The following is a 24947-nucleotide window of genomic DNA, read 5'->3' as shown; positions in this document are numbered from 1 at the left end:
CACCGAGGTTTAATTTTGTTTTATGATTCAAACATTATTTCCAAACAAAGAGGGAAAATTTGAAAAAAAAAAAAAAAAAGAAGCAAAAATCTAACAGCAAATTAAGAATTACTTTTGAGAGAAATCAAGGCGCACATTAATACAGCATGCTTTTAATTTGTTCATTGATTGATTGAAGCATCTGAACGGCTACTGTTTTTTGTTTTGGCTTTTTTTTTTTTTTTTTTTTATAATGTTTTTAATTGATTTGATTGAACGGTCCCCAAGAATCAGGTAAAAATATGTATATAGTTTATAACTTTAAAGAAAATAAAACTATTTAATTCTCAATTCTCACCTATTCTTAATAAATTCAACTAGTTTTTATTAGATTTATAATTTCCACAATATATTCCCTTTTCTAGAATTATAATTTTTAATTTTTTCAATTGAAGAATTCAAACTTGGTAGGCATAAAAAGAAAATATTAAACTCTACCTATTAAAATATTTTATTAATAAAATAATTATAATTCCAACTGGGACAATATTTCCTTGCAATGATTGTGAAGCCAAAGAATTGTTGGCGCCCATAATAATAATAATAATAATAATAATTATAATAATAATAAGTCCAGTCGAGTTAGCTCAAGTTCACAGATTCGATTTCTCATTGAGAGTTTACCACGGTGAATTACCAGATGTATGTCAATGGATGGACGACTTTCACTCTTCAAGTTTGGTGCTACACCATAGTATCCAAAGTGACACGATGATGACTGGAGTCCCCGGATTATTAAAAAAAAAATAATAATAATAATAATAATAATAACAACGGAAGAAAGAAGCAGCTAGAACTGAGATCCTACATGCAAGCAGTTGGCCTACCACCTAGCTACTCATTTTAGTTTTTAAGACTTTTCCATATGGTCCAAGCTTTGATTATTTTATTTACACCTACATGCAAATTTTAATAGAGTGATGGATGTCAATTTCACTAAAATAATGAAGGGCTTGTTTGGTTGGAAAGAAAATAAATTTAATAAAAAAATTTATTTATTTTTAACAAAATATAATTTTTTATACTATTGTTATTTTAGTGAGGACATTTTTAATTCTTAGATGAAAGTTGTGCACTACTAAAATGTATATGCTATTTTTTTATGCATCATGCCAAACAAAAAATAAAATTAACTTTCGAAAAGAATATTTTCTTGCTAACCAAATGGATCTATCATTTGGAAAATTTGACATTGGAACAGTTAAGAGACAACTTGGAGGAGATTTGATAATGATATTTATATATATAGTAAATCTTATGGGTAGCCCAATGGCTATGTGGACTTTGTATTCTATGTGAAAATTTTAAAATAAAAAAAATTATTATATTGGATTGTTTAATACGTTAGATTTTAAACGATAATCACATTATTGGCTAGATTGTCGTTAATTTTTAAATAGCAGTAGTTCGGTTCAAAGCATTGATGGGCCAAAAGGTTGTGTGCCCGTGTAATAGTAATGAGAATTTGGAATATCACACATTGATCAATCAAAGAAAGATTCAACAACTAAAACAAAAATTGATTCTTTGGGATCCTTTCTTTTTTCAAACGGAACGAATAGAGATAGAATCAGACCGATTCCCAAAAAGCCTTTCTGGATATTCCTCAATGTCCCTCATGGAACGTGAGAAGCAGATGATTATTCTGTATAATATTTGGATTGATCGATTATATGTAACTAAAATAAAATGTATACAAGGTGAGAATGGTTTCTAAATGACCAACCCAAAAATCATATGGAATCATGAAAGATTCTTTGGACCTAATCATACTATTACATTATATTGAAAATTTCAAAAAACTGTTCATACCGAGTAAATTTATAATTTGTTTAAGGTTGACTTGCTCGATAACTTGACGGGTCAAGTTCAAGTTTTGTTAGTCGACTGTTCACAAACTTATTTAAGCTTTTATTCTTTTATTATATTTGTATAATTCATATTAATGTATACTATATTTAATTAAATATCTGAGATTATATATTTCACATAAATCAAGCTCAACTAAATTAAGTTTTAAAATATTCACTCTCGAGTTAAGTATAAAATTTTTGAATTCGAATACTCCATTGACTTATCATTCAAATGCGCACCATGAATAGAACTCAAACAACTCGTGTTTCTCTTAAAAAACTCCATGCGTGTCCTTATTATTGTGTTATTATTAATAAATTAATTGATTCAATGCATGCGTAGGTATTATTAATAGAAGGAGTTTCCCAAGTAAACTCTAGAGAAAATAAGACAAAGGAATTAGGTTAGATTTATGGATCCAATTGACAAGAGGGATTGAGAATCTAATATTTATTTCTTTGCATCTTATAAAAAAAAAAAAGTCATACTTCTCCTCTTCTCCAATCCTAATTAGTTTCAATTTCTTTCTCTTTATATAAAAGATAAAAAACACATTTTAGTGATGGTTTCAAACTGTCACTAATAATAGAAAGTCGTCACTAATACTTATTAGTGACAGTTTAGTGACACTTACGGAGTGGTGACTATATGACTGAGTATCTTTATTATTATTATTATTATTATTATTATTATTATTATTTAAGAGAAGAGAATTTATTCTTAATAGTTTTAAGCTTTCTATTTCTTATTATTATTGAAATAATATAAGAATAATACATTAGTAAAAGGGGAACAATGTAGACGAATAAAGAAGTTTAGGACAGGATAAGCCGGAATGCAAAAACAGATCAAGCAAAAGAAACAAAACTCAATTTTTGGATTTTGATTTTGAATTTATATGAATCTGAATAAAAGATAGTATGCGTAACAAATTTGTATGAGCTCAAATTTAATTAGAGCCATTGATTGATGATGCTATGATGACAACACTGGTGATGTTGAAAAAAAAAAAAGATTTAAGAGATTTTTAGCAATTTGGATACAATATATACATTAGGTATGTGCTTTAATGATGTTGGTGGGGCTTAATTTCTTGCTAGCACAAACACAAAATAATATTCCTAATATGAATCAATCACTTTGGGTTTTATAAATTAATTGATTGATCATGAGCTAGCTGCTCCCTCCTTTTCTATTCAAAGCAAAGATTTGGACGTCTCAACCATTGGAATAATTCTCATTGCATTTCTAATCCTGCAGACTTCAATATTTCCATTATTCAACAATATATATAGCCATGGCTGCATTCTTCCCCATGCTTCTTCATTCATTTTTCATGAATGCTACTTGTTCATAATTGCCTTCTTCAATTTTTTATGAAGCCTAGCTGCTTAATCTTTGGAGGTAAGTGCATTTACATGTAATGGGTAAGCAAGTGTGTATGGTGTTTTTTCTTTTTTGGATTCGGTTAATTTGGTGGAGGTGATTAGTGTATATGATGGATGGATGTTGGAACGGCTCAATCAAATGAAAGTTCTCGATGGTTTGGGTTTTGGGTCCTTTGATTTGATTGAGCCGTGCCAATATCATGCAAACTAATCATCATTTCTTTTGATTAAACTGCTCCAATTCTTCAATTAATTCTTCTTTAAAGGCAAATAGTTGTTTTGATTGATGTAAAAGCTTATTAGGTGGTGTTAAATATTGTTCTAAATTTCATTTTCTTTTATTTGAAATCATTTGAACTCGGATCATGATTGAGTGAGTATGGACTAGGGTTGTTCATGGCTCAGTTACCTGAACTGAATCTCTAGAAATCAAAGGTTCAATTCAGTTTTTTTTGTGAATCAAAACCAATCTGAACCCTTCGATTAATTGCTGATCTAGTTAACTAACAGTTCGATTTGATTGTATGATCTGAGTTGATTTTCAAACCATACACTTTATTTATATAAATTGATCACCTTAACAAATATTTGTGTATACTATTTTGTAAACTTCAATATATATATATATATATATAATCCCATGCCTACGCCAGCCGTGCCCACAGCCAACATGTAGGAGGTAAATCCGGATGTACGCTGTAAGCGACAGGGTTTGAACCTTAGATCCACATTTGTAAGTGGCCTTTTGGGGAACCTCCTTACTACCCGAGCTTATGCCCAGGGGCAATGTAGTTGGTATTTGTTATATTAGTTAATGACAATCAATGTAAGGAAATAAGTTTCGATTTGTTTTAAAATTTATTGGTAATATGATTTTTAATATGTTTTTTGCATCTAAATTCTTTAGTCTAAGAATATTTTTTTATTTGAAAGAAAATACAAAATATTCATTGAAATGACATTTTTTTTATAATCATATACATCTACTTTTATTTTTTCTAAGAAATAAAAAAGAACAGTAAAGATATATAAATTAATTGAATGCGTATATGTATATAAAAAATATTTATTAAAACTTGTGATTGAAGCGAAAAAAAATAACATAACAGAATCGACATCATTTCTATATAAAATTTTCAAAAAATTTGTATCTATGGCATTAATGATGAAAATTATACGGAAATTATGTTTAGCATTAACAAAATAATAATTAAAAAACAAATAAAAGTTAGTATAAGTGAATTAAACAAATAATTACAAATAAATCTAATCCAACTCAATTAATTTCAAGTAATAATTTTTTCTACTCATCACATTCAATTTATTATTAGATCTCTCCTAGGAAAAAATAATTTTTGAAGATAACTTTTTTTAATACTTAAAAGCATTTGATAGTGAAAAACTTAGGTCCTTTATTGTTATTTTCTATTTCTTATTTCTTTTTCTTCACAATAAAAAAAAAAGATTATGAAAAAAGAAATAGTTTTTTAGATTAAATTATTCATTTTATATATGTTACATTAAAATCAAAATTAAATGATCATATGAATTTAAATGTGATTAAAAGAAAAATATATATAAATTTTATAAATAATAATAAAGCTAATTACAAAATATTTTTATTATTTTTCAATTATTATGTCTAATAAAATTTTTATTGTAAAGTAAAATTTAAAATAGAACAATTAAGTGCAATAATTATAATAAATTTTGTTTTTATTATAGTAATTTTTAATGTGTATTATTTGTAATTTTATTATCTTAATTATATTTTTATAATATTTTAATTAAAAGATGAAAATGAACATTTTTAAATTAAGTTTTTAATTTATACTATTTTATAAATATTAGTCAAATAGGTTTTAGTTTCTAATTTTTAATTTTTGTGCCGCTTAATTACTTATTGCAAGAGAAGTTGGAATCCTCTTTTGAACATTTTTACTCTTGAGAAAATCCAAATTCACGGTTTTGGACATACCTCTCACAAGTCACAACGATAGGTTTGGTAAAATGGATAAAAAATTGTTAATCCGACCCACATCTACCCTTTTAATCGACTTATAATCAACCACTTGCTAAATGAGTAGAGTATGATATCATTTTCATATTCGTCTCGATCAGGTCGAGTTTATCCTGCAAATATCTGCCAATCTGCTTAAAACCCTATTACTAATTAACTCATAAAAGCCTAACTGCCCACAGCTCACTGGACAAGTGCCCAGAGCCCAGTGCGGCAGTGCCCACATGGCCCACGCGCCACACAGACAGCTCCGTCAGTCCCACTCCCAGGCCGGCCAGCCCAGTCCCAATGCCCAAATCTCAAATCTCAGAATAGGCTATTAGGGTTTCATTGTTTCAAACTTTCAACAGCCACTCAGGCCTCAGCCACGATTTTAGCTGCGCAGCCACATCCTAGGACCCAGTCTGAGACTCCCACTCCCAGTATCCCACGAGCTACGACGACGACGATTCCCACTGCCATCGCCGACTGCCACCCGCGAGCCACGATTCCCTCGCTCAGTTGAGTACCTAGTTCGTTTGAGTTTTGTTATGTTTAAAATATTTAAATTTTGTGTATTCCTGATATCAGAAAGTTTCTGACTCAGTTGGTCTTTGTTCTTGTTGCTGCGCCCTGCAGCATCCTTTGTGATTTTGAAATTATAATGATTGTTGGTTCTTATTCTGGTTGCTCATTGATGCATCTGATTGTGTTGATTCTTTTCCTTCTGTCTTGTTTTCCTTTTGGCAGGTCTACCTCACGAACGTCTCCTCCTCTCAAGCTCTAATCTTTCCCATCTCATAGTAGTTCATCAATAATCTGCAACCATCTCCGGCGTTCCGTCCCTCCTCCACCGATCACCGGTAAATCTTCTCAACCTCTTCCTCTTATGTTTATCCTTTTTATACTGAAATATGTAATTTTTATATACTGACATTTATTTGTACATTTCTGTAATTTTGATTTGCGTTTGCCTTTTCCCCCTTTTGGTTTCTTGGAAAACTTTGTATTAAGTTTGTCATCCTGTTTTCCTTAAAGAGGTTCCATTTCATTCACTGAGATTCATTCGGGTGTATTTGAGTTGAGTTGAGTTGAGCTGCCACTGGAATTATCGAACTTTCTCAACTTGAAAATTTTAAGATCAAAACTCAACTGGAACTTGGTTAATCTTGTAACTGTTGAACTTGAATATGACTGAAATACAAGTTCTTAAAATTCAAATTCAACTTGATTAAACTCAATTTAATTATAAAGTAATAGTAAATATTTGCATAAAATATCTATAATTATATATATATATATATATATATATCACTTTTTGAATATAAGAAAAATTCTAAAATAAAAAAAAAATCTTAATTTGGCTTCTGAATAGTACTATGAAACTCAAACTCAAATGGTCAAGCTACTCGAATAGCTTGAACTCATTTGACTTCAAATAGAGTCGAGCCAAATTGAGCTGCAGAATCAATCAAGCCTAAGTAGCTGTGAGCTGGCTTTGACTCACTTGCATAGTTATACTCCAATCGACTATACCTGAATAGGATCATTTCTACTTGTTTTAGGGGGAACACCATGTGCAGATAGAGAGACAGAGATGACATGAAAGGTTATTTCTAGGTGCTGTATGCTTGGCCTCTTGCTCTTATTCGAATTGTGTGTGTGTGTGTGTGTGAATATTTAAATGGTTGCTCTATTGCATGCCTTCCAATTTCACTTTGAAGCTTCCTGGGTACATCTGAGGAATGGATATAGCCTTGTCCGGTTGTCTTAAGAAGTGAATTGCAATAGATTGAATATAATATCAATATGACAGTTTCTCCTGCATGCTAACTACTATGTTTTTTTACTAGTTTAGTTAATATGACTTTTTATGATATGTTTATGTCATAATAAAGAGGGCTTATGTAAATATAATAGTAAAACTTACATTTTCTGGTATAGGTAATGAAACAATCTAGATAGATCATGTCTTTGACTTAATTTCTATTTTATCTTTTAATTTAAGATGATCTTGATCTACTTTTAGAGACAGTATTTTTGCTAAAATAAGAAAACATTTTGATTGATGCAATTTTTTTTAATAGTTACCAAACAGTTTTGCTTTGGATAATTCAAAGGGTAAAATAGAAAAAATGCACATATTCAAAGTTTAGTTATCAAATGACGGAAATAGTTCTTAATTTGGAGACCGGTTTGAGTTATATGCAGGATTCATAAATTTTAAAACTTAATTCAATTTTTAGAACCTAACTCTAAAGTTTGGCAAAAACACACCTAAACATGTTCCACTGGGCACTGGGCAGGGATGAGCATGGTTCGATTCTGTGATGGAAGTATAAACCCAAGCTTGGGTCCCAGAAAACATTTGTTATCCTGAGCATACTGGCCCAATCTTGGATTCTCTAAAACCCCTGATTATTGTTCTCACTAGATGGCTGTCTGTGCAGTGGCAGAAGAGTGCCTTGATCACAAATTGTGACGTGCAGAGAGTTGGGGCTTTGAAAGCATTACAACATGGCTTTGACAAATTTCATTCTCACAGTGGCTGGAGTGGGCGCTGTTGTTCTTCTGTTGAGGAGTGATGTCAAACAATCAGCTGCCATTTTCAGGCGCAATGTTCGTCATATTCGTCACTGGCTTGAAGAAGAATCTGCCTCTGCCTCAAAGTATGGTCACCTTCTGTCTCTTTCCTTATTTAATCACACTCCACATGAATTGAGAAAAACAAATCAATTTGGGTGCGAATTCAATGTAGCAGTAGCAAATTTATTTATTTTTATTGCCATAATATAGCAAGGATACTGTGTTGCATTTGTAGGTGAAAATATAGTATGCTGAATATGAGGCTATTTGCTATTTATTAAAATTGGGCATATGAATGTGAACTTGAAAAATCATGTAGTACTTCTAAGTGTGCAAGATTCGTTTACAGGATTATCTATCAAATTCGGAAATCAATGATTGTTCTTGATGTCAGAGGTTTGTAAATTGTTTTGTTTTTTAGTATTTTTCCATTATTTACCCGAATATTTACTTTAAAAAAAAAAAATTCTTCAAAAAGAGTTTCTAGCATTAGGATTAAAGAAAGCTATGTTTGATGGTTCAAACCTTCTGGTCATACCCATTTTTTTGCTATGTAAGGATCTCTTAAGGAAGATGATCTTACAGTCGTAAGCAAAGTAGTCAAAACATGGTGGGAGAGGTATAAATGATCTTCTCATTTGGAGAAGGGGAAAGGGTGGGCATGGAAGGTGTATAAAGCTGCACATTTTTGGGAGCATATAGTTCAATCCCTAGATATTGATTTTTGTGGAATTCGATGAAACTTAATATAATTTTGTATTAGGTTTTGTTTAAATTTCACATGATTCCAACCTAAGCTTGAAATCCATGCTCCCAATGCAAGGAAAGTGTTTCTTTAAAGTTTAATCAGTTGATGAAGCTAGCGCTTGGCAGTATGCTTCCTTTGGTGAGGTGCTTCCTGTCAAGGCAAGTCTTACCTTGATATTACACTGTTTAGCACTTGCCTACAAAACCACTATCTCAAGGGAAAACGCCAGGATAATTGTCTGGGGACATAGGATGTTTCAGGGTTGTCCTTAAGTGTTGTGGACCTCAACCAGTCTTGGGAAATGTGGGCAACAGAATGTGGAAGGCATGATTTTTGGTTCCTCTTTGTTAGATGCAGAATATATGAATGAAAAATCTTTTGAGGGCAAAGAGCACTATGTTTCTAATCTGAAAAGTTGGCTCCTGCCTCTTTGTATATTTGGTTTTCAGACTATATAGATCCTTATTTAGATCCTCCTTTTGGAATTTTCTAAGGTGAATAAAAGTGTTTGGGCCCTTTGGGGTTTGTTGCTTGGCTCCCCTCCACTCAGAATTTGGATGGCACCCCTTGGTGCCTTTCTGAATGCATTTACTTGAAAAAAAAATGCATTACATGTTTTTCTATCTTTTTTCTATGGAAGCTTTTGCTTGAATGACTCAGTTAAAAGAACAGTGTAGGACGAGGAAACAGAAATATTTGTTTTATGTGTTGTTATTCTCTAATGTTGGATTATTTGAGATTCTTATATGTAGCAGTTACATTTGTTTGTTTGATTAAATCCTGCAGCTAGGAACTAAGTTTTTTATTGTGGTGATGCCATTTGTATCTGTCGGATCTTGGAATTCTTGTGATGTTTACTCACCTCAATAACTTGACAAAAAGCCCTGTTCCCATTTTGTAGTGTTCAATTTTTTTTTTTTAAACTTGTTCTATTTTTTGTCATATTCCTTATATGTTTCCAAACACCGTTGTCAAATTTTTTTTGATCATTGCATTTTCCGACAAGTCTCTTAGGTGGTTTACAGCCAGATGGACAATTTAAAGGAGTCCATTGAATTGTGCTTTAAGAATGTGCATTATGAGTATGACTTTGACAGCAGTTTATTACCCTTGCTTCCATTCTAATCAAATTCTCTTTTCAACTGTTAAAATGTTTGGTTCATAGTTCATGCTACCCATCTTTATAATTGCCATGTAATAACATTTGGTCGATTTTCTTATAGGGCTGCAGAGAAGGCAAAACCGAAGCAACTGAACCCAGAGGTTCCCAAGGAGGACAAGCACTAGTTTTCTTACCGGGGCCTCTATTTTATTTACCAGATCGTGTCTAAATATTTACATGCTTTCCTTTTTTCCTTTTTTTTTTTTGGCTTTAAACAGTTTAACTTGGTAAAAAGAAAATTTTTTTTTTTCAGCCTTCCTTGTTTGATCTCTTTTAGTTCGACATCATGGCAGATTAGAGTATATGTAATATTTCCATTTTGCTCAAACAAATTGTTGTAATTAGATAGTTTTAAGAATAAAATTTTCAAGAGTAACTGTATGTTTCTTGGGTTGCATCTTTATTTGCATTGCCGTAGTTTTTTTTATTTATTTATTTATAAAAAGTGTTTTGCCTGCAATTATCCGCCTTGATTGATTGCAACAATCCAACTTTCCATTGCAATTCTGTTTTTCAAAATTTATTCAAGCAAGCTGTGTGTTTTAGAAATCGAAAATGCTCGCAGACCACATCTTTTAACCCTACTTCGTAACATGTGATGCACTTCATTAAAAAGCACATTGTGCAACTCTGTTAATATTCTGAACCCTTTTGTTATAAGATAGGGTAAATAGGATTGCTACCTAGAAATATTGCAAAATATTCCATAATCAAAGGTACCGATAAACACAAATAAATGTATGTGTGCGATGTATGTGCATTTACCCACATTATAAACTGTGTTAAAGGGATATTTGCCCACCCCTAAAGTCAAATGAAAAAGATCGTGTTCAGTTTAAATCGCAGTAAAGAGAATATTTTTTTCCAATGGGGACAGTACAATGTTATGATGCAGCAATCAATGAACAGCGAATTACTTCGAAAATTTTGAAAACATCCATCATGTAAGAACCAGAAGAATTTGGTGAAGGGAAATAATTCAAGATCCCCAAGGAAATGTGAAACCATTTCACAAAACATGACCTGCTTACCCCCAAGAAAAGGGAATGGTTTGAGGGAATCCATCAGGGCTCGTATGATGCATCCCATTCCAACTACCACCATTGGCGCAGGCATCGATAATCAACCCTGGATCAATGCTGCTAAAATTCAGACCCCAGCTCACATTGGGTTGCACCAAATGGTTCGAGCTGATCCAGTTCAAGGTCTGTGTTGGATGTTGAGGTGACAGAAGAGAGAGAGCACAATTTGAGTCGGTTGATTGTAACCCATCAAAGGGCATTTTATGGCTAACTTCTGATGGGATAATGGCATTTAGCAATGGCTGGGATGGAGAAACTTCATGGGCTGCTTGATTTCCAATACTAGGGTCACTGGCCTGCAAGAAAGGGAAGTGTTTGTCCTCCCCATTGTTGATGTGGTTCAAAGAATCGAGAAAATTACTTTGTCGGTGGGTCACGGGCCATTGCTGGCGATGACTAGAAACTGAAGTATCTTCCTCGGGCCAAATGGGGCTGCATGAAGTTGCAGTGGCATGAATATGTGGACTCCTGAGTTGCAAGAACCTGTTGCCTAAGTTAAAGGATGAAATCATGAAACAAAGCTGAATCAGATAAGAGCCATCAGGCTACAGTCACTTTAAGCTTGACCTAGCTACCGGGGCTTTGGTCCATTGTACAAATAAGAAGGTAGACAAATCAGACAGCCATAGAAGAGAATCCAAACCTTGGTGATTGGACAGAAAGCTTTGAGAATTGGTGTATACGGATTCTGGCTGAGGCTTTCGTCGGCGCCTATTGTGTCCATCAAGACGTTTCCTGCAGCTTCTCTTCACCTCATCAAACTCTCCCAGAGAATGGAATCTACAGAAGGATTGACCAAAATTAGTGTAAAATATCTTGTTTGTCGAGAGTAGGACAATTCTGAAGAAGATGGTTTGGTTAATGCAGGAAGAATTAGGCATAAGATGATGAAATATGAATTTATAGTTCATGAATTCCTTCTATTTTAGCATCGAGGTTACATAACTGGTGCTACAGCTAAAAGGCACCGCTGAGTTTCAGCAAACTGATGAGCTTTCAATTTGCAGAACATAATCATCTTCGATTATTTTTATTCCCCACCTTCTGCATGGAGGTACAAAACTGTGTAGGATTATCCCGCCACACATAATTCACAATTTCCCAAAATCTTTGGAATTATCAATGACATTTTCAGTTGAGGTTATCTCCAAGAGACTTCAAGATATTTGCTGCCCCTCCCAAAAATTGAACAAAATATTTTGTTTCATAGTAGAGCAAATCTCAGTTGCTGAGGAATTCAACTTCCAGTGGTTTTTCCAAAGCTAACCACTTTTTCCTCTATGCCCCACATGGAACTGGAAAAAAAAAAAAAAAAGGGAAAGAAAAAGAAAATTCTAAGGAATCTACTTCTTCATATTTGAGTATCAAAAAAGCAACAGAGAAAACAAAAAATATACTAAATCAATGAACAAATATTTGACTTTACACACTATAAACATTGGGTTTTCTTAATTTTAAATCATATTAGAACACAGTTTCATTTAAATCATATTTAATACAGAAAGTAAATATAATGGAACATGAGTTTCCTTCTCAAATCCGTTTCCTTTCTTTTCCCAAACAAAATCCTTGATCCAAACGGAATTTTAGGTAGCACATCCACTTAGGTTTCCCACAAACATTGTCTAGTTCCAGATGTTCTGAGTTTGCTGCGGACACAATATTGAAGACCCAGCTGCTGAAACTCCCAAAGAACCACTATTAGATCTGCAGCATCCTTTTTTAATACAAACATAAATTACTTAGAAGCACAAAATGGACTCCGAGCATGTGGGTTTTCACAATTATCCAAATCCAATGTTCAGAATCACTGACCAACCGGATAATAGTTATAAAACCAAAGACAAAAATGACTAAATAAAGTTTTGTTGCACACTGCTAAGTTGTGATCATTCAATGATTTCACCTCAGCCAGTCTAAAAACGAATTCATAAGAATGAGATGGGTTTGTTGTAGTTCAGATCCTATCAATATCATGACCCTACAGATGGGATATCTTATTCCTGTGAACTCACAGATATTAAGCTTAAAGTGATGAGATGGGATTGGAGAACTTAATCTTTGTATTTTTCTGTGTACGACCCACATTTTACTGAAAGATCCAATTGGCAGACATTGAGCCTAACAAATCGAACTTGTAACTTTCAAACAGTAATGCAATTAGACTAAAGGCATGGCCATGCAGTAACAGCTGTCGGCGTCGCACTGGAGTACCGGATGCACAATTTCATAGCACCTTTACCTTGTTCAAATACTGCCAAAATTCTACATCAAGCAATTCACCCCCTTTTGGCCAATTTCTCCAAGGTTTTTATCATAAGAATCAAACAGATAATGATGCAACATGCACCTTTTCAATGTCTCCTCAAAGTAATTCTATACCAATTATAGCAGAAGCAAAAGGGACCAACATTATTTCAGTTCATGCTCATGCCACAAAAATGCTATACAATTATTCGAACACTTGGAAATCTAATGGCAAAGTGGTCCAAGTACAACAATTAAGATGAGTAGGGGGGAAAAACAGCACAAAAATTAATATTCGAGCCACATTAACAGAAGCAAATGTTGCTCAATCGGAAAACAATAGAATTCAAACAAATTTTTTTTTTTTTGCTCAATAAATGCATACCAAGTTCATACCTGCTACACTGCTGGCAGAACCGGCGCTCTTCACCACCAATGAGCACTACTGGGGTCTTCGAGTGACGTTCACAGACCCGATGGCGCCGATGATACTCCCTGCAGTTACTGAGGTCTGATGTGCAGCCATCAACCAAGCATGAAACATTTTGAGTTCCATTTAATGCCCGGGGCCTTTTCGATGACCCTGAAGATGATGGGACCACAGTTGAGGTCCCTGAAGTGTTCAATTTGGCTGCAAACCCGTCTCTCAAATCATCCAGTCTTCCGAGTTTCAAATCTACCGAAAAATCTCCTTCACTGCTTTGCCCTCCTAAACTACTGGACCCAACCAGAGCAGCAAGATGGGCATTGTCTCGTTGCTCCAGTTCAGTTAAATCCCAAGGAGATGCCCTCAAGTTCCAATCCATAGCACTTCCCCCTTCACTTCTACAGTCTCTTCTCTCTCCCTCACTCCTCTCTTTATCATCCCAAGCCAGCAAAGCTCTTCTACTACTTACCCCCACTATATCTTCCTACAAAACTTCACAGATCTACATATCTACCTGAAAGAAAGGAATCAAAGTTCAGATAAAATGGATTTTACAGAGACCACAGATCAAAACCCAGTTCATTGCAATTTGAGGGACCATAAAATTTTGAAATGCATATGGAAATTTAGAGAAATAAGTTAAGGAAGCCAAAAGATCCAAAATCCAGTTCACAAAATTTCCAGCTTGGTAAGTTCAAACCGAAGTTTAGCTTAAACAATACATAAAAGTGAACACAGAGATCCAATTTTTTCCGTCTTTTGTGTAATCAGAGGAATGAATATATGAGACACAGTTTATAAAGAGAATCTCAGAAGTATTATTTTATTAGTCCAAAAAAAAGGGCATAAAGAGAGCAGTTACACAAGCTCATAGAGTGACAACACCACAGAAAAAATTGCAGCAGAACTTCCAAGAAAATGGGAAAAAATTGAAAGACAGTGAGAAGTTGGGAAAATAAAAATAACAAGAAGAAAGCATTAACTACATTGAGCAGCAAGAGTACTCACAGACATGGTTTGGACTTTTCCAGCCATTCATTCCCTGACACAGATTCTATAGCTATTACTCAATAAAGTGGGGAAGAGGACTAAGAAAAAAGCAAAAGAAGAAAGAAATAAAATGCCATTGTGAACTTTTACTGTAATTATTGGTTTGAGCATCACAGAGGGAGGGAGAGAGAGAGAGAGAGAGAGAGAGAGAGAGAGAGAGAGGAGAAAGAGGATAATGTACCAAGTTGAAGAAACAAAGGGAGAGGAAAGCTGAATAAATAAACTGCAACACAGGCCCATTTTGAGACATGAGAGTGAGATTTGTTCTCACTTCTGCTGTTCTTCTGCATGCCTCAATTTTTTTTTTAGGGTTTTGTAGGAACCTTGGATTTGATGAACTCTACGAAATTATTTTTAAATAATAAAAAAGTGGTAACGAAAGGGACAGGGTGTAGTTGCTTTCAACATTTTCTCAACAATGATGGGTGCTAAAAAAAGTACAGAAAAAAAAAAAAAGTAAGATTGGAAAGAAACCAGGCAAGGTTACAGCCAAGTCGGCAGCATGTTTCACATTTCATGGCAGCTCTCCACATGGGTTTTGGAATATCTCTATGTTACCATGTATCCTATAAATGTTTTTCAATATAAAAAAAAAAATGCATAAATAAAAAATAAATCCTGTAAATGATGATACAGAGCTCCCCACTTGTGTTATTAATTCATTATATGTGTTTTTATGAACATTATTTTACATGTCAAAAGGGTTAGGAAGTTGCTTAATTTATATATAATTTTTTGCATTGCAATTTTCCAACCACTAAAATATGTTATTTTATTTCGATAAGCTGACTTTTGCCTCGTTGTAATTATACGATTGCGTGAATTTGGACCATTCGTGTATTTTACTAGCATTAGAACTTGTCAAAGGAGAAAAAAATTGTTCCTTTTTTTTTTTTTTATATTCGGCCATTGCAACTTTTTGACTAATAGGGACGAGTTATTTATACTATTACTTTTGGTAAACTTTGCACAGTTATGATTGTGAATCTGTGTTGTCCATGTATTACATTGTAATGCCAAAATTTATTCAATGTACAGTTTCATCCATGTGCATAAATTCTTTTGTCGAGCAAAGAAAAATGTATATATTATATTATAGAAAACAAGTGGTTATGTTACTGTTCTAACGTCACTATTTTGCAAGGCTGTCTGCATTATTTGAAAATAAAAAATAAAAAAAGATCCATTTAAATTATCATTTCATGTCAATTATACGAGACGATATTGTTAAAATAATTCTCTGGTTTCGTTAGAGGAAAATACTTACTCTATTCTCGAAAAATTTTCATTTTTTTTTTGTTAAAGAAGGTTTGGTATTTGAAGGAACACACTTCTTTTTCTATCTTCAAAGTAATAATTTACTATATTCCTTTCTTTCTTTCTTTCTTTCTTTCTCTCTTTTTATTTTTGTTTCAATTTTGTTATATTCCCTTCTACCAAGGAAAAGACATCCAAACAACCATGCATCATGACGGATGTTTTCAAAGAAGAAAAGGGTCTGATGGGTTGGGCCTAACTTAGGTGGGCCAGGCATGAAATTTCAAGTTACCTAGTCCAGCCCAAAGAATTAGGCACACTTTAACCCTTGTTTCGGGCCAAGGCCCACTTTACTCCCACAGTCCATAGGTATCTTGAATGGTTACTGGGGGCCCACACACTAAGTTATCCAAATATTTACCCAAATCACTTCATTCATTTGAAACCCTAGAGGGTGTTCATGAAATAATAAAAAAAATTAATAATTGATTAAAATAATTTAAAACAATTTCTATTATTTTTAATAATATTTTCTAATTGTGTTTTTTTACATTGTTATTGTCTTTATAATATATTTTTAAATATTATTTGGTTCAAGGACATAAATGAACATGTGTTATTAATTAAATTTTTATATTTTATTTTTCAGTTATGGAATATCAACAAAACATGTTGCTAGTTTTTAAGTTTTAATTTATGTATCTAATTTTTAATTTTCTTTTCTAGTTTTTTTATTTTTATGAACTTTTATAATGATATCATATGACCCCTTCAATTTTCTTTAGATTATTGATAACATAATTGTTGAATTACAAAAGACTTATGAACTCGATAGGATCATCTTATTCCATATTTACATAGGGTTCAAATTTCACCATTTCTAGCCGATATTTACTTAATGCATAAGAAAAATGTGAACATAAAGCATATATAAATAGAGTTTCACAGTAAACTGTTATAATTATATCAAATTTAATTTATTGAAAAGCACCATTTCACTCATTTAAACTGTTTTTTTTTTAAAAAAAATATAACTCCATAACTTGAATTATTATCACACCGCCTTTTAAATATTCACCGATCGACTTACCACTAATTTTAGCTAGGAGTATGGAAACCATAGTTCTTGTTTTTTCATCTTATTAGTTTTGAATTATTCAAAGTAATGTCTTGAGAATATTGTTTGTTTTTGACTTTTGAAAGTATTTTCTTTTAATTAGGCATTTAAGCTTGACTTTTTAATATACTTTTTTTAAACTTTAGGAGGCAATTTGTTTCTAAATGGTAACAAGCTAATACTTTTTAAAATATATGAAACGTATTTCATTTATTGCGATCCAAAGTACGATCAAAAGTGATGCAATTTATTGATCGTAGTTTCCTACATTCGAGTAGATGTCATTGCTCACACTTATGAAATTTAAAATGATAACATCTTGACTTGATTAATTATATACTCGACAAGGCAATCTTTCAATGGATTATGTGTAATCGGCTAAAAATGTGCAAGTAGGTCAATTCTTTATTAGAAAAATGAATAGTTAAAGATTAATCTTCAATAATGTCATGCGTTACCTTCACTTAATGACCTGAGCTTTTTCGGTTGAATGGTTATTTCACGAAGTATTTGAGCTTTATTGATTGAAATCGAATCTTTGTCGTATGTACTCTTTAATTAAATTTCAACATAAGATGAAATAGCACACAAATTTTTATTTTGTCCACACTTTCAAGCCTAATGACCTTGACCTAAGGGAAAATTAAGTTTTTAGGTTAATCATTCTTTAATTTTGTATTGGGTATATTGAGGGGAGAAAAGAGTTGGAGAAAACAACAAAGAAGGTAAAAAGTAAGTGAAAGAAATTTTAAACGAGCTTTACTTTTCCTCTTATTTTTTTAGTTAAATGAACAAAAATAAAAAGAAAGAAAATGATTATTACTCAATTTAGACAAAACTTTCATCAATTATTCTCTCTTTTGGAGGACTTGACTTTCGAACAAATATTCTATTACCCTATCAAAAAAAATATATTATATTTAATTTTCTTGATACATTGCTTTCCTTCCTATTCCCTCTTATTAAATGGAATATTTTAATTTAGAGCTCTAAGTCACCACACAATCAATTTCACTTGTTCTTTATAATTATTCTTTTAGAGCCTATAAATTTTGCTATACAACTCTAAATGAGCACTTGATTTGATAATCTATAAGGATGTGTTTGGTATTCAAGAATAAAATGGAATAAAAGAAAAGTGAGTTTTATACTTTTACATATTAGATATATAAATTTTTTTATTTCATTCAACTCCTCCAATGCATATCATTTCAACGTACCAAACATTTCCTCGTCACAACACTTTATTTGATAATCTCATAAGGATATGTTTGGTATGCAAGAATAAAATAGAATAAAAGAAAAGTGGATTTTATACTTCTACATATTCGTTATATAATTTTTGTTTATTTCATTCCACTCCTCCTGATGTATTTCATTTCAACATACCAAATAAGTAATGACTACTTTATCAAAATAATAGAAATTAAATAATCACTATAATTTTTATTTTTCAGAATTTAACACATTGAAAATGTGGTATTCATTATATCCCCCTTACAAAGAATGCCTATCATGCTATCTAAGAACCACATGCCCCTAACTAGGCCGCCTTAAATATGCTTTTCATAGACACAATATTGCTAAAATAGGATGCCCCCTTGTAAATATAGGCCTTGTAGGTTTTTTTCTTTTCTTCTTTTTCCTTTTTGTGGTGACAAGGATACAGCCATAAATTAATTAATCTCTTCTTAGCAATCGTATAATTGTCATTATATTTAGAATAAATTCATTGAAATGATTAGGAACAATATTGTTATTGTTTGCTTCCTCTATACATATAAAAAAAATGACCATCGAGGAATAATATGGTGAGGTATACATATGGCTCTTTATGTATGTTGGGTTATGTTGATTTTTTGAGTCACATCTCATTTTGATAATGACAAATCACAATATCTCATTTGTGCGTTGAGTGAATGAACATGTTTAAGTTTCAGAAAGCATAGATGACTGACATAAAATGGAAGCCATGAAGCACTTATTCGAGCACTTCATTTGGCATGTTCCATGGAAAACCGAAGAGTAAAGCTTGAAGACCTGCAGTTTTCAATTGTAATGTTTATAGGTTTTAATTGTGCATGCATTATCATTTGATTTGATGTGAAGCTCTCAACCATGACCTTAGTTGGACCCTAGGCACTATATATTTCATGGAAAATCATTTTACAAATGTGCAAAAATTATTTCAAGTGTAAAAATCATTTTTGAAATGAAAAACTCGAAAACAAGTTTTTCAAAATCCCTCTTATGTTTCTTTCATCTCATTGATGAACACTTTTCTGATCAATCGGTTCTCATCTTAAAAACTATTCAACATGAAAGTTGTGGGATTTTCTCTTACCTTTCTTTTGATACCAAGAAAATCCCATTTGGAGTTTTTTTGAAAAAGTAATGCCCAAAATAATGTCCAATTTGAAGTTGTATATAAAAAGTTATGTTTAAAACAATGAAAGGTGTCCGTGTAGAAAACCCAAATCCAATCGATTGTATCATTGGTTAGTTGACTGAAACTCATAGATTTGAAGATACAGTCGATCGGATCTTCGCCCCAGTCGACCGGACCTCTCGGGAAAGTGCCCCAATGGCCGGAAAACGGCTAGTTTTCAAAATAAACTATTATTTTAAAGCCTCAACTATTATGTAACGACTATCAAAACTTGGTTTTTTCTATATATACTAAGACTAAACACTTGGGGAATGTTAGAAAATCATTTGGGAAGCTTATTTGAATATATTTTGATTCTTATTCATATTTCAAACTCTTTTTGCTCATCAAATTCTTACTTCTCCTACTTTCATTTTGAAAATTCTTTTTGGAGAAAATCTTTGGGTTATTCAAGAAAGCTTTGAGCATATATTCAACTCATATATCTAGCTTGAGGAGCTTTGTGTTCTTGATATTTCAAAAGTCAATCTTGAAGAAATCAATTTCATATTTCTCATTCTTTTGCAAAAATCCTTTTGAGATCAAAATCCTAATTTCTCCTACTCTTGTCTTGAAAAATAGTTTTGGAGAAATTGTTTATTGGGTTTGATTCTTTGAAGCTTTTATTTTACATACCTTCTCAAAGATCATTTACTCATTTTTCTTGCAAAATATTTATGAGAAGAATCCCTATACTACTGAGTTTCATATTTAAAATCATTTGAAAGTGCATATTGATATATTTTTCATTGTACAAATCAACTTATGAAGAAGCATTTTCTTGTATGCAAAAATTATTTTTCAGTCATTTGTATTTGCGGGTCGAGTTGTTAACCATGGCCAAGTGGGGGGATATCACTTGGAGAGGTGGCTCCGCCTATAAGGAGTGGACCGAGTGAGGGGATATTGCTCGAAGAGGTGACTCTGCTTATAAGGAGTGTTGTAAGTGGTTGCTTCGCCCAGTTAAAGGAGTGGTATAGTGGAAATCCTTGGGTGGTTTGCTCAAGGCGATGACGTAGGCGGGGATAGCCGAACCTCGTAAAAATTGATGTGTTTATTTCTCTCTTTCCCTTATCTCATTCATATTTTTCATAAGTGTATGTTTACATTTATTTTATTGTGATTATTGTATGTGTTTTAAATTCAATCTTGTGATTATTTTACATACACACTTTAATTTTGATTGGGATTTTATTGTCGGTGAATTAGTAAAATAATGTGCAAAAGTTTTTTAAAATTCTAATTTACCCCCCTATTGGGATTACTCCATTCCTCACAATTGGTATCAGAGTCTTGTTACAAAAAGTTTAAACATTTTTGTTAAAGATCACATGACTCATATTGGTGTATCCCCGTTTTCTGAGGGTCAAATCTCTACAAGGCCTCCAATGTTTTGTGGTGAGAATTTCACCAATTGGAAACTAAGAATGACTACTTTTATCAAAACAATGGATTGGAGGAATTGGGGAGTAATTGTACAAGGGAATTTTGTGCCTGTAAAAACTGTTAATAATATTAAAATTCCTAAGTTAGAAAATGAGTTGAATGAGAATGACATGGATTTAGTGCAAATAAATTTAGGTGCCATGAATATTCTATTTTGTGCTTTAGATACTCATGTTTTTCGTGAAATCATGGCATGTCAAAATGCAAAGGAAATATGGGAAGAATTCGATAAGAAGTATGGAGAGGTCAAGGAGAAGGAAACCACCACTCCAAATGATTCGAGCTTAAATGATCAAGAGGAAGAAAATCATTGCCTAATTGCTTTAATCGATGAAGAGGTTGAAGAGGTATATGCTTCTCCTTCTACCTCGTTTAATGATTCATGTAATAATTCCTGTGATAATTCTTGTGATGAATCTTGTAGTAAATCTAGTGGTGAATCATGTAATGAATCTATTAATGATAGCATGCCATCTTATGAGGAACTTCGAAAGGAATTTATTAATGCTCATAAGATTCTAGTTAAGATGTCTAAAAGGAAAACAATTTTGAAAAATGAGAATAAAAATTTGGTAAAATAATTAGAAGATTTAAGAGAATCTTATTCTACCTTAGAAAAGGAAATGGACTTAGAAACTAGGAGATTAGAAAACAAGAATGAAAAGGTGGAAAAAGAACTAGAAGACTTAAGATCCCAAATTTTTATTGAAAATGAGAAGGATCTTCATATTTTTGAACTTGAAAGCAAAATTAACAAAATGGCTAAAGAGCTTGTAAGATAACAAGCAAATTGCAAAGATATCAAAGATTTAGAAATACTAGGCCTAGAAAGTAAAATAGAAGACCAAACTAAGATCATCTTTACTTTTACTAGAGGCAAAGAAAACTTTGATAAGCTATTAGGTTCATAAAAGATGACCTTAGATAAGGAGGGCATTGGATTTAATGACATTGAAAACAAGAAAAGAAAGAACCTCTACACAGGGTGCTTTGTTAAAGCCTCCAAATAATATGCTAATACCTCCTCTAGCCCATATGTTCACACCACATGCTTCTTGTTCAAAATGAAGGGCCACATCAGATTTGATGGCTCATTTAAAAAGAAAGGTGTGAAACCCAAACAAGTCTGGAGAGTCAAAGAACCACCAGGTTCTAACCCATCAAGGCTCAAAGAAAAATGGGTACTAAAACAAATCCCAAAGATTCCTCCTTAGACCTTAGGATTGATAACTTAGTAGAGTCAACCATCTATAAATGAAAAGCGGGTTGTAATGACAAAATGAACCTGCATAATGCTTGGGAAGTGGTTTGTGCTTAAATGTCAAATCCTAGTATACACTGTTGTTATACTAAGAACATTAGAGAGTCAAGCCAATATGAAAATTCAAGTGATACATCCAATCCAATCAGTTAACGCATATAACATGATTAGTTATAAATGAAAATATTGGCTATAACATGCTAACTTTGAACTGAAAAGGATTAAGGTACTAGTCTCCACTTAAATCCATATCATTTCCATGAAATGTTCAAAGTAAAGGTTAAGGGTGAAATTGGCTAAATTATTTGGAACCTTATATTTCTGAGATGAAAAACATAAATCATCAACTTTCGAATAATATCTCAAAAGCATTGTAAGAACCCGACCCATGAGATATGGAATAAATAAATAAGAAAAGGGTAAAATAGTAATTTGAATAGGCTTTGTCAACGAAGCTAGTGTTTTTTTCGACGAAGGCCCTTCTTTTGTTCGGCGATAAAATACAGAGGTTCGTCGACGAGGAGAAGTCGAGAGATTTTGGAAAATCTTGAAATCTTAGGCTTGTCGACAAGGCCACCGTGACGTCGATGAATTTCCTTTGCTGGCTTGTCAATGAAGACGCCGCCTTGTCGACGAGATTGGCCGGGTCAAAGGCTCTATAAATATCCATTTCCTTTGCTTCTTGGCTAAGTCATCAAAATTATCTCTCTCTCTCTCTCTCTAAAACTTGAAGCTCCACTCTCTCTCTTTTGATTTCTTCGCCGTTCATTGTTAGAATTGACGATCCGACGTTACTGCGAGGATTAGGGAAGGAATCTCTACGTGTTCTGTGGAACAGATCTTCGTTTTGAGGTCTTCGAGTTTTGACCCAAAAATCGAGGCAAGGCTCGATTTTTATTTCCATTTTGGTAGATTTATAGAGAGTAAGATTGTAAGTAATTATCGTACTATGATTTATAGGTTTTGGGAACTCGGTTCGTTGTTTAGGAGCCGTAGAGTTCACGTTGGATTTTTGGGGAAAGGTAAGGGGATTCTGTTTATATCGGTTATTTTTTAAATCAGATTTAGTAGAATTGTGGTTCACGATCTTGTGTATGTTTTGGCTAGTTATTTGGAAAAATCTAACAGGTAAAAATTACGGGGTTTTCACATTACAGTTTTGGGAAAAAGGGGGCATCGGATTGCATCTCTAGTTTCATTTGAAAACCGTGGATATATTGTTGAGTATATTGTGTTATGGAGATGGCCGTGTCTTGACTTGTTTTAAAATGTATTCTGAAAATCATGGTTTTGTGATTACCAAATAAGTGTGGAATGAACTGTTATATGAATATGGATTGAGTTGTGATATGCTGAAATGAGATATAGGAACATGTGTTCTGAATTGTTCCAGGTTGTGCAAGAGTGCCCAGTTCTATATCTGAGGGTGTGAAATACCACCTGCCAGTGGCAAGATTGTCCAACTTTATATCCAAGGGCGTGAAATATCACCTCTTATCGGTTGATCACCAAAGGGTGTGGATCCACCATATGTACCAGTACGATGCCATGAGAGCCTTAGGCTAAGCCATGTGTTAGGGATGCCGTGTAATGCGGGACAACTTTGTGCCAAAGAGTGCGACGACATTAGGTTGATTGATTATATGTGTGTTGAGAACTATACTGAAACTATATTGTGGAAATACTGGAATTGAATTGTGTATGCTTATGTCATGATAACACTCATATGTTACACACCGATATAAACTGAATGTGCCTTACTGAGATGTGTCTCACCCCTATTGTACGTACATGTTTTCAGGTCCTTCGAGTAACCGGAACTAGCATCCTAGTGTTGGGAGTGTGGTGGTCGGTTTAGTGCGTAGAGTACTTGTGTAAGTACTTGGACTGTAACAAGGTCGTCGTTTTGGGTATTGCTAGCACCTTGGGTTATGTTTTGTAATATGGAGTTTAGACTCTATTTGTATAGACTCTAGTATAGTACGATGTATGTATGGAATGAACTTTTTCGCTGTGTATATGTCATGTATGTGAATGTGTATAGTGTGTATGGAAACCCCATGGGGTCGGACCCTTGTTCATTATAGTATCATGTGTGTTTTGTATGATACAAGGTCATGTTAGGTTACTACATAACACCCTGGGTCCCATTGCCAGGTTCAGAGCGTGACAACGTGGTATCAGAGATAACCAGGTTGTTAGGTCTTGTAGACTTGATTAGGCGTTAATGTGTGTACATACCAGAGCATAGGATGTCGTGAATGGGTAGAATAGGTCGAGGGTTGTTTTGTTGCTAGACAGGGACTCGTTGGCGGTGTTCTGCATTTTTCTTAGAATGACGATTTCAGTAAAACCACGGCAAACCATTGATGGTTTCGTGTCAGTGTGATAGGAAGACATGGACCTGTGAGACTAATAGTTGACATGATTAGTTTTAATGATTGTGTTAACTGTGTATGATATAGAAATTCTAACCGATTCCTATTCTATTTTCAGAATGGAGCCCAAGGATAACAACTTGGATAGTGGCTCTGAGGGGACTGCGAGCGATGAGTCTCCTTCTGTGCCTCGAGGGTTGGTGAGGTAGGTTATGCGGGAGATCAGGAGGAGTGTTAGGAGACGTGAACATTCTCCTACTACTGCGAGGTGTACCATCGAGAGGTTCACACATATGCACCCTCTGACTTTTTCAGGATGTTGACCTTATAGGTCACGCCTGGTTTTGATAATGACAAATATTCATTATATCTAATGGGTGGTTGAGGTTATGTGTAGGAACTTAAAATTTACAGATCATAATGCACATATAGAGGATCGAAGATTGAAGACCCAATTTTTATGTATTGTAATGTATCT

At 33.2% G+C, this 24947-nt stretch overlaps 2 protein-coding genes across 7 annotated transcripts; one reads left to right on the top strand and one right to left on the bottom strand.

The window, feature by feature from the left end:
- The first annotated feature begins 5416 nt into the window (after nt 1-5416).
- LOC131168317 (uncharacterized) lies at nt 5417-10157 on the top strand. 2 transcript variants are annotated; one of them, XM_058127652.1, is made up of 5 exons: nt 5482-5801; nt 6031-6143; nt 6846-6900; nt 7731-7949; nt 9838-10157. In XM_058127652.1, exons 4-5 carry the CDS (start codon nt 7798-7800, stop codon nt 9899-9901), a joined length of 216 nt encoding a protein of 71 aa, XP_057983635.1. In that variant the 5' UTR covers nt 5482-5801; nt 6031-6143; nt 6846-6900; nt 7731-7797; the 3' UTR covers nt 9902-10157. The 2 variants fall into 2 exon arrangements, with proteins under 2 accessions (XP_057983636.1, XP_057983635.1); XM_058127653.1 differs by lacking the exon at nt 6846-6900 and having other exon boundaries at nt 5417-5801.
- Nucleotides 10158-10605: 448 nt separating this feature from the next.
- Nucleotides 10606-15083, bottom strand: LOC131168315 (squamosa promoter-binding-like protein 16). 5 transcript variants are annotated; one of them, XM_058127648.1, is made up of 5 exons: nt 14764-14870; nt 14541-14574; nt 13502-14046; nt 11502-11638; nt 10606-11348 (listed from the first exon to the last, which is right to left on the bottom strand). In XM_058127648.1, the coding sequence occupies exons 3-5, from the start codon at nt 13909-13911 to the stop codon at nt 10804-10806; spliced, it is 1092 nt and encodes a 363-aa protein (XP_057983631.1). In that variant the 5' UTR covers nt 13912-14046; nt 14541-14574; nt 14764-14870; the 3' UTR covers nt 10606-10803. The 5 variants fall into 5 exon arrangements, with proteins under 5 accessions (XP_057983631.1, XP_057983632.1, XP_057983634.1 ...); XM_058127649.1 differs by having other exon boundaries at nt 14541-14586; nt 14764-14867; XM_058127651.1 differs by lacking the exons at nt 14541-14574; nt 14764-14870 and adding an exon at nt 15057-15083.
- Between the last annotated feature and the right edge of the window lie 9864 nt (nt 15084-24947).

The sequence above is a fragment of the Malania oleifera genome, chromosome 11 (genome assembly GCF_029873635.1).
Source record: "Malania oleifera isolate guangnan ecotype guangnan chromosome 11, ASM2987363v1, whole genome shotgun sequence".
Taxonomy (NCBI): domain Eukaryota; kingdom Viridiplantae; phylum Streptophyta; class Magnoliopsida; order Santalales; family Ximeniaceae; genus Malania; species Malania oleifera.
This window is presented reverse-complemented; position numbering and strand designations above follow the sequence as displayed.

What these genes read in the sequence shown, in the direction of transcription:
- LOC131168317 (XM_058127653.1), top strand. Translation starts at nt 7,798, where the DNA reads ATGGCTTTGACAAATTTCATTCTCACAGTGGCTGGAGTGGGCGCTGTT. An exon ending in GAATCTGCCTCTGCCTCAAA is followed by an intron (nt 7,950 to 9,837) that starts GTATGGTCACCT and finishes ATTTTCTTATAG; the next exon opens with GGCTGCAGAGAAGGCAAAAC.
- LOC131168315 (XM_058127651.1), bottom strand. Translation starts at nt 13,911, where the DNA reads ATGGATTGGAACTTGAGGGCATCTCCTTGGGATTTAACTGAACTGGAG. An exon ending in TTCTGCCAGCAGTGTAGCAG is followed by an intron (nt 11,639 to 13,501) that starts GTATGAACTTGG and finishes ATCCTTCTGTAG; the next exon opens with ATTCCATTCTCTGGGAGAGT. An exon ending in CTTTCTGTCCAATCACCAAG is followed by an intron (nt 11,349 to 11,501) that starts GTTTGGATTCTC and finishes CCTTTAACTTAG; the next exon opens with GCAACAGGTTCTTGCAACTC.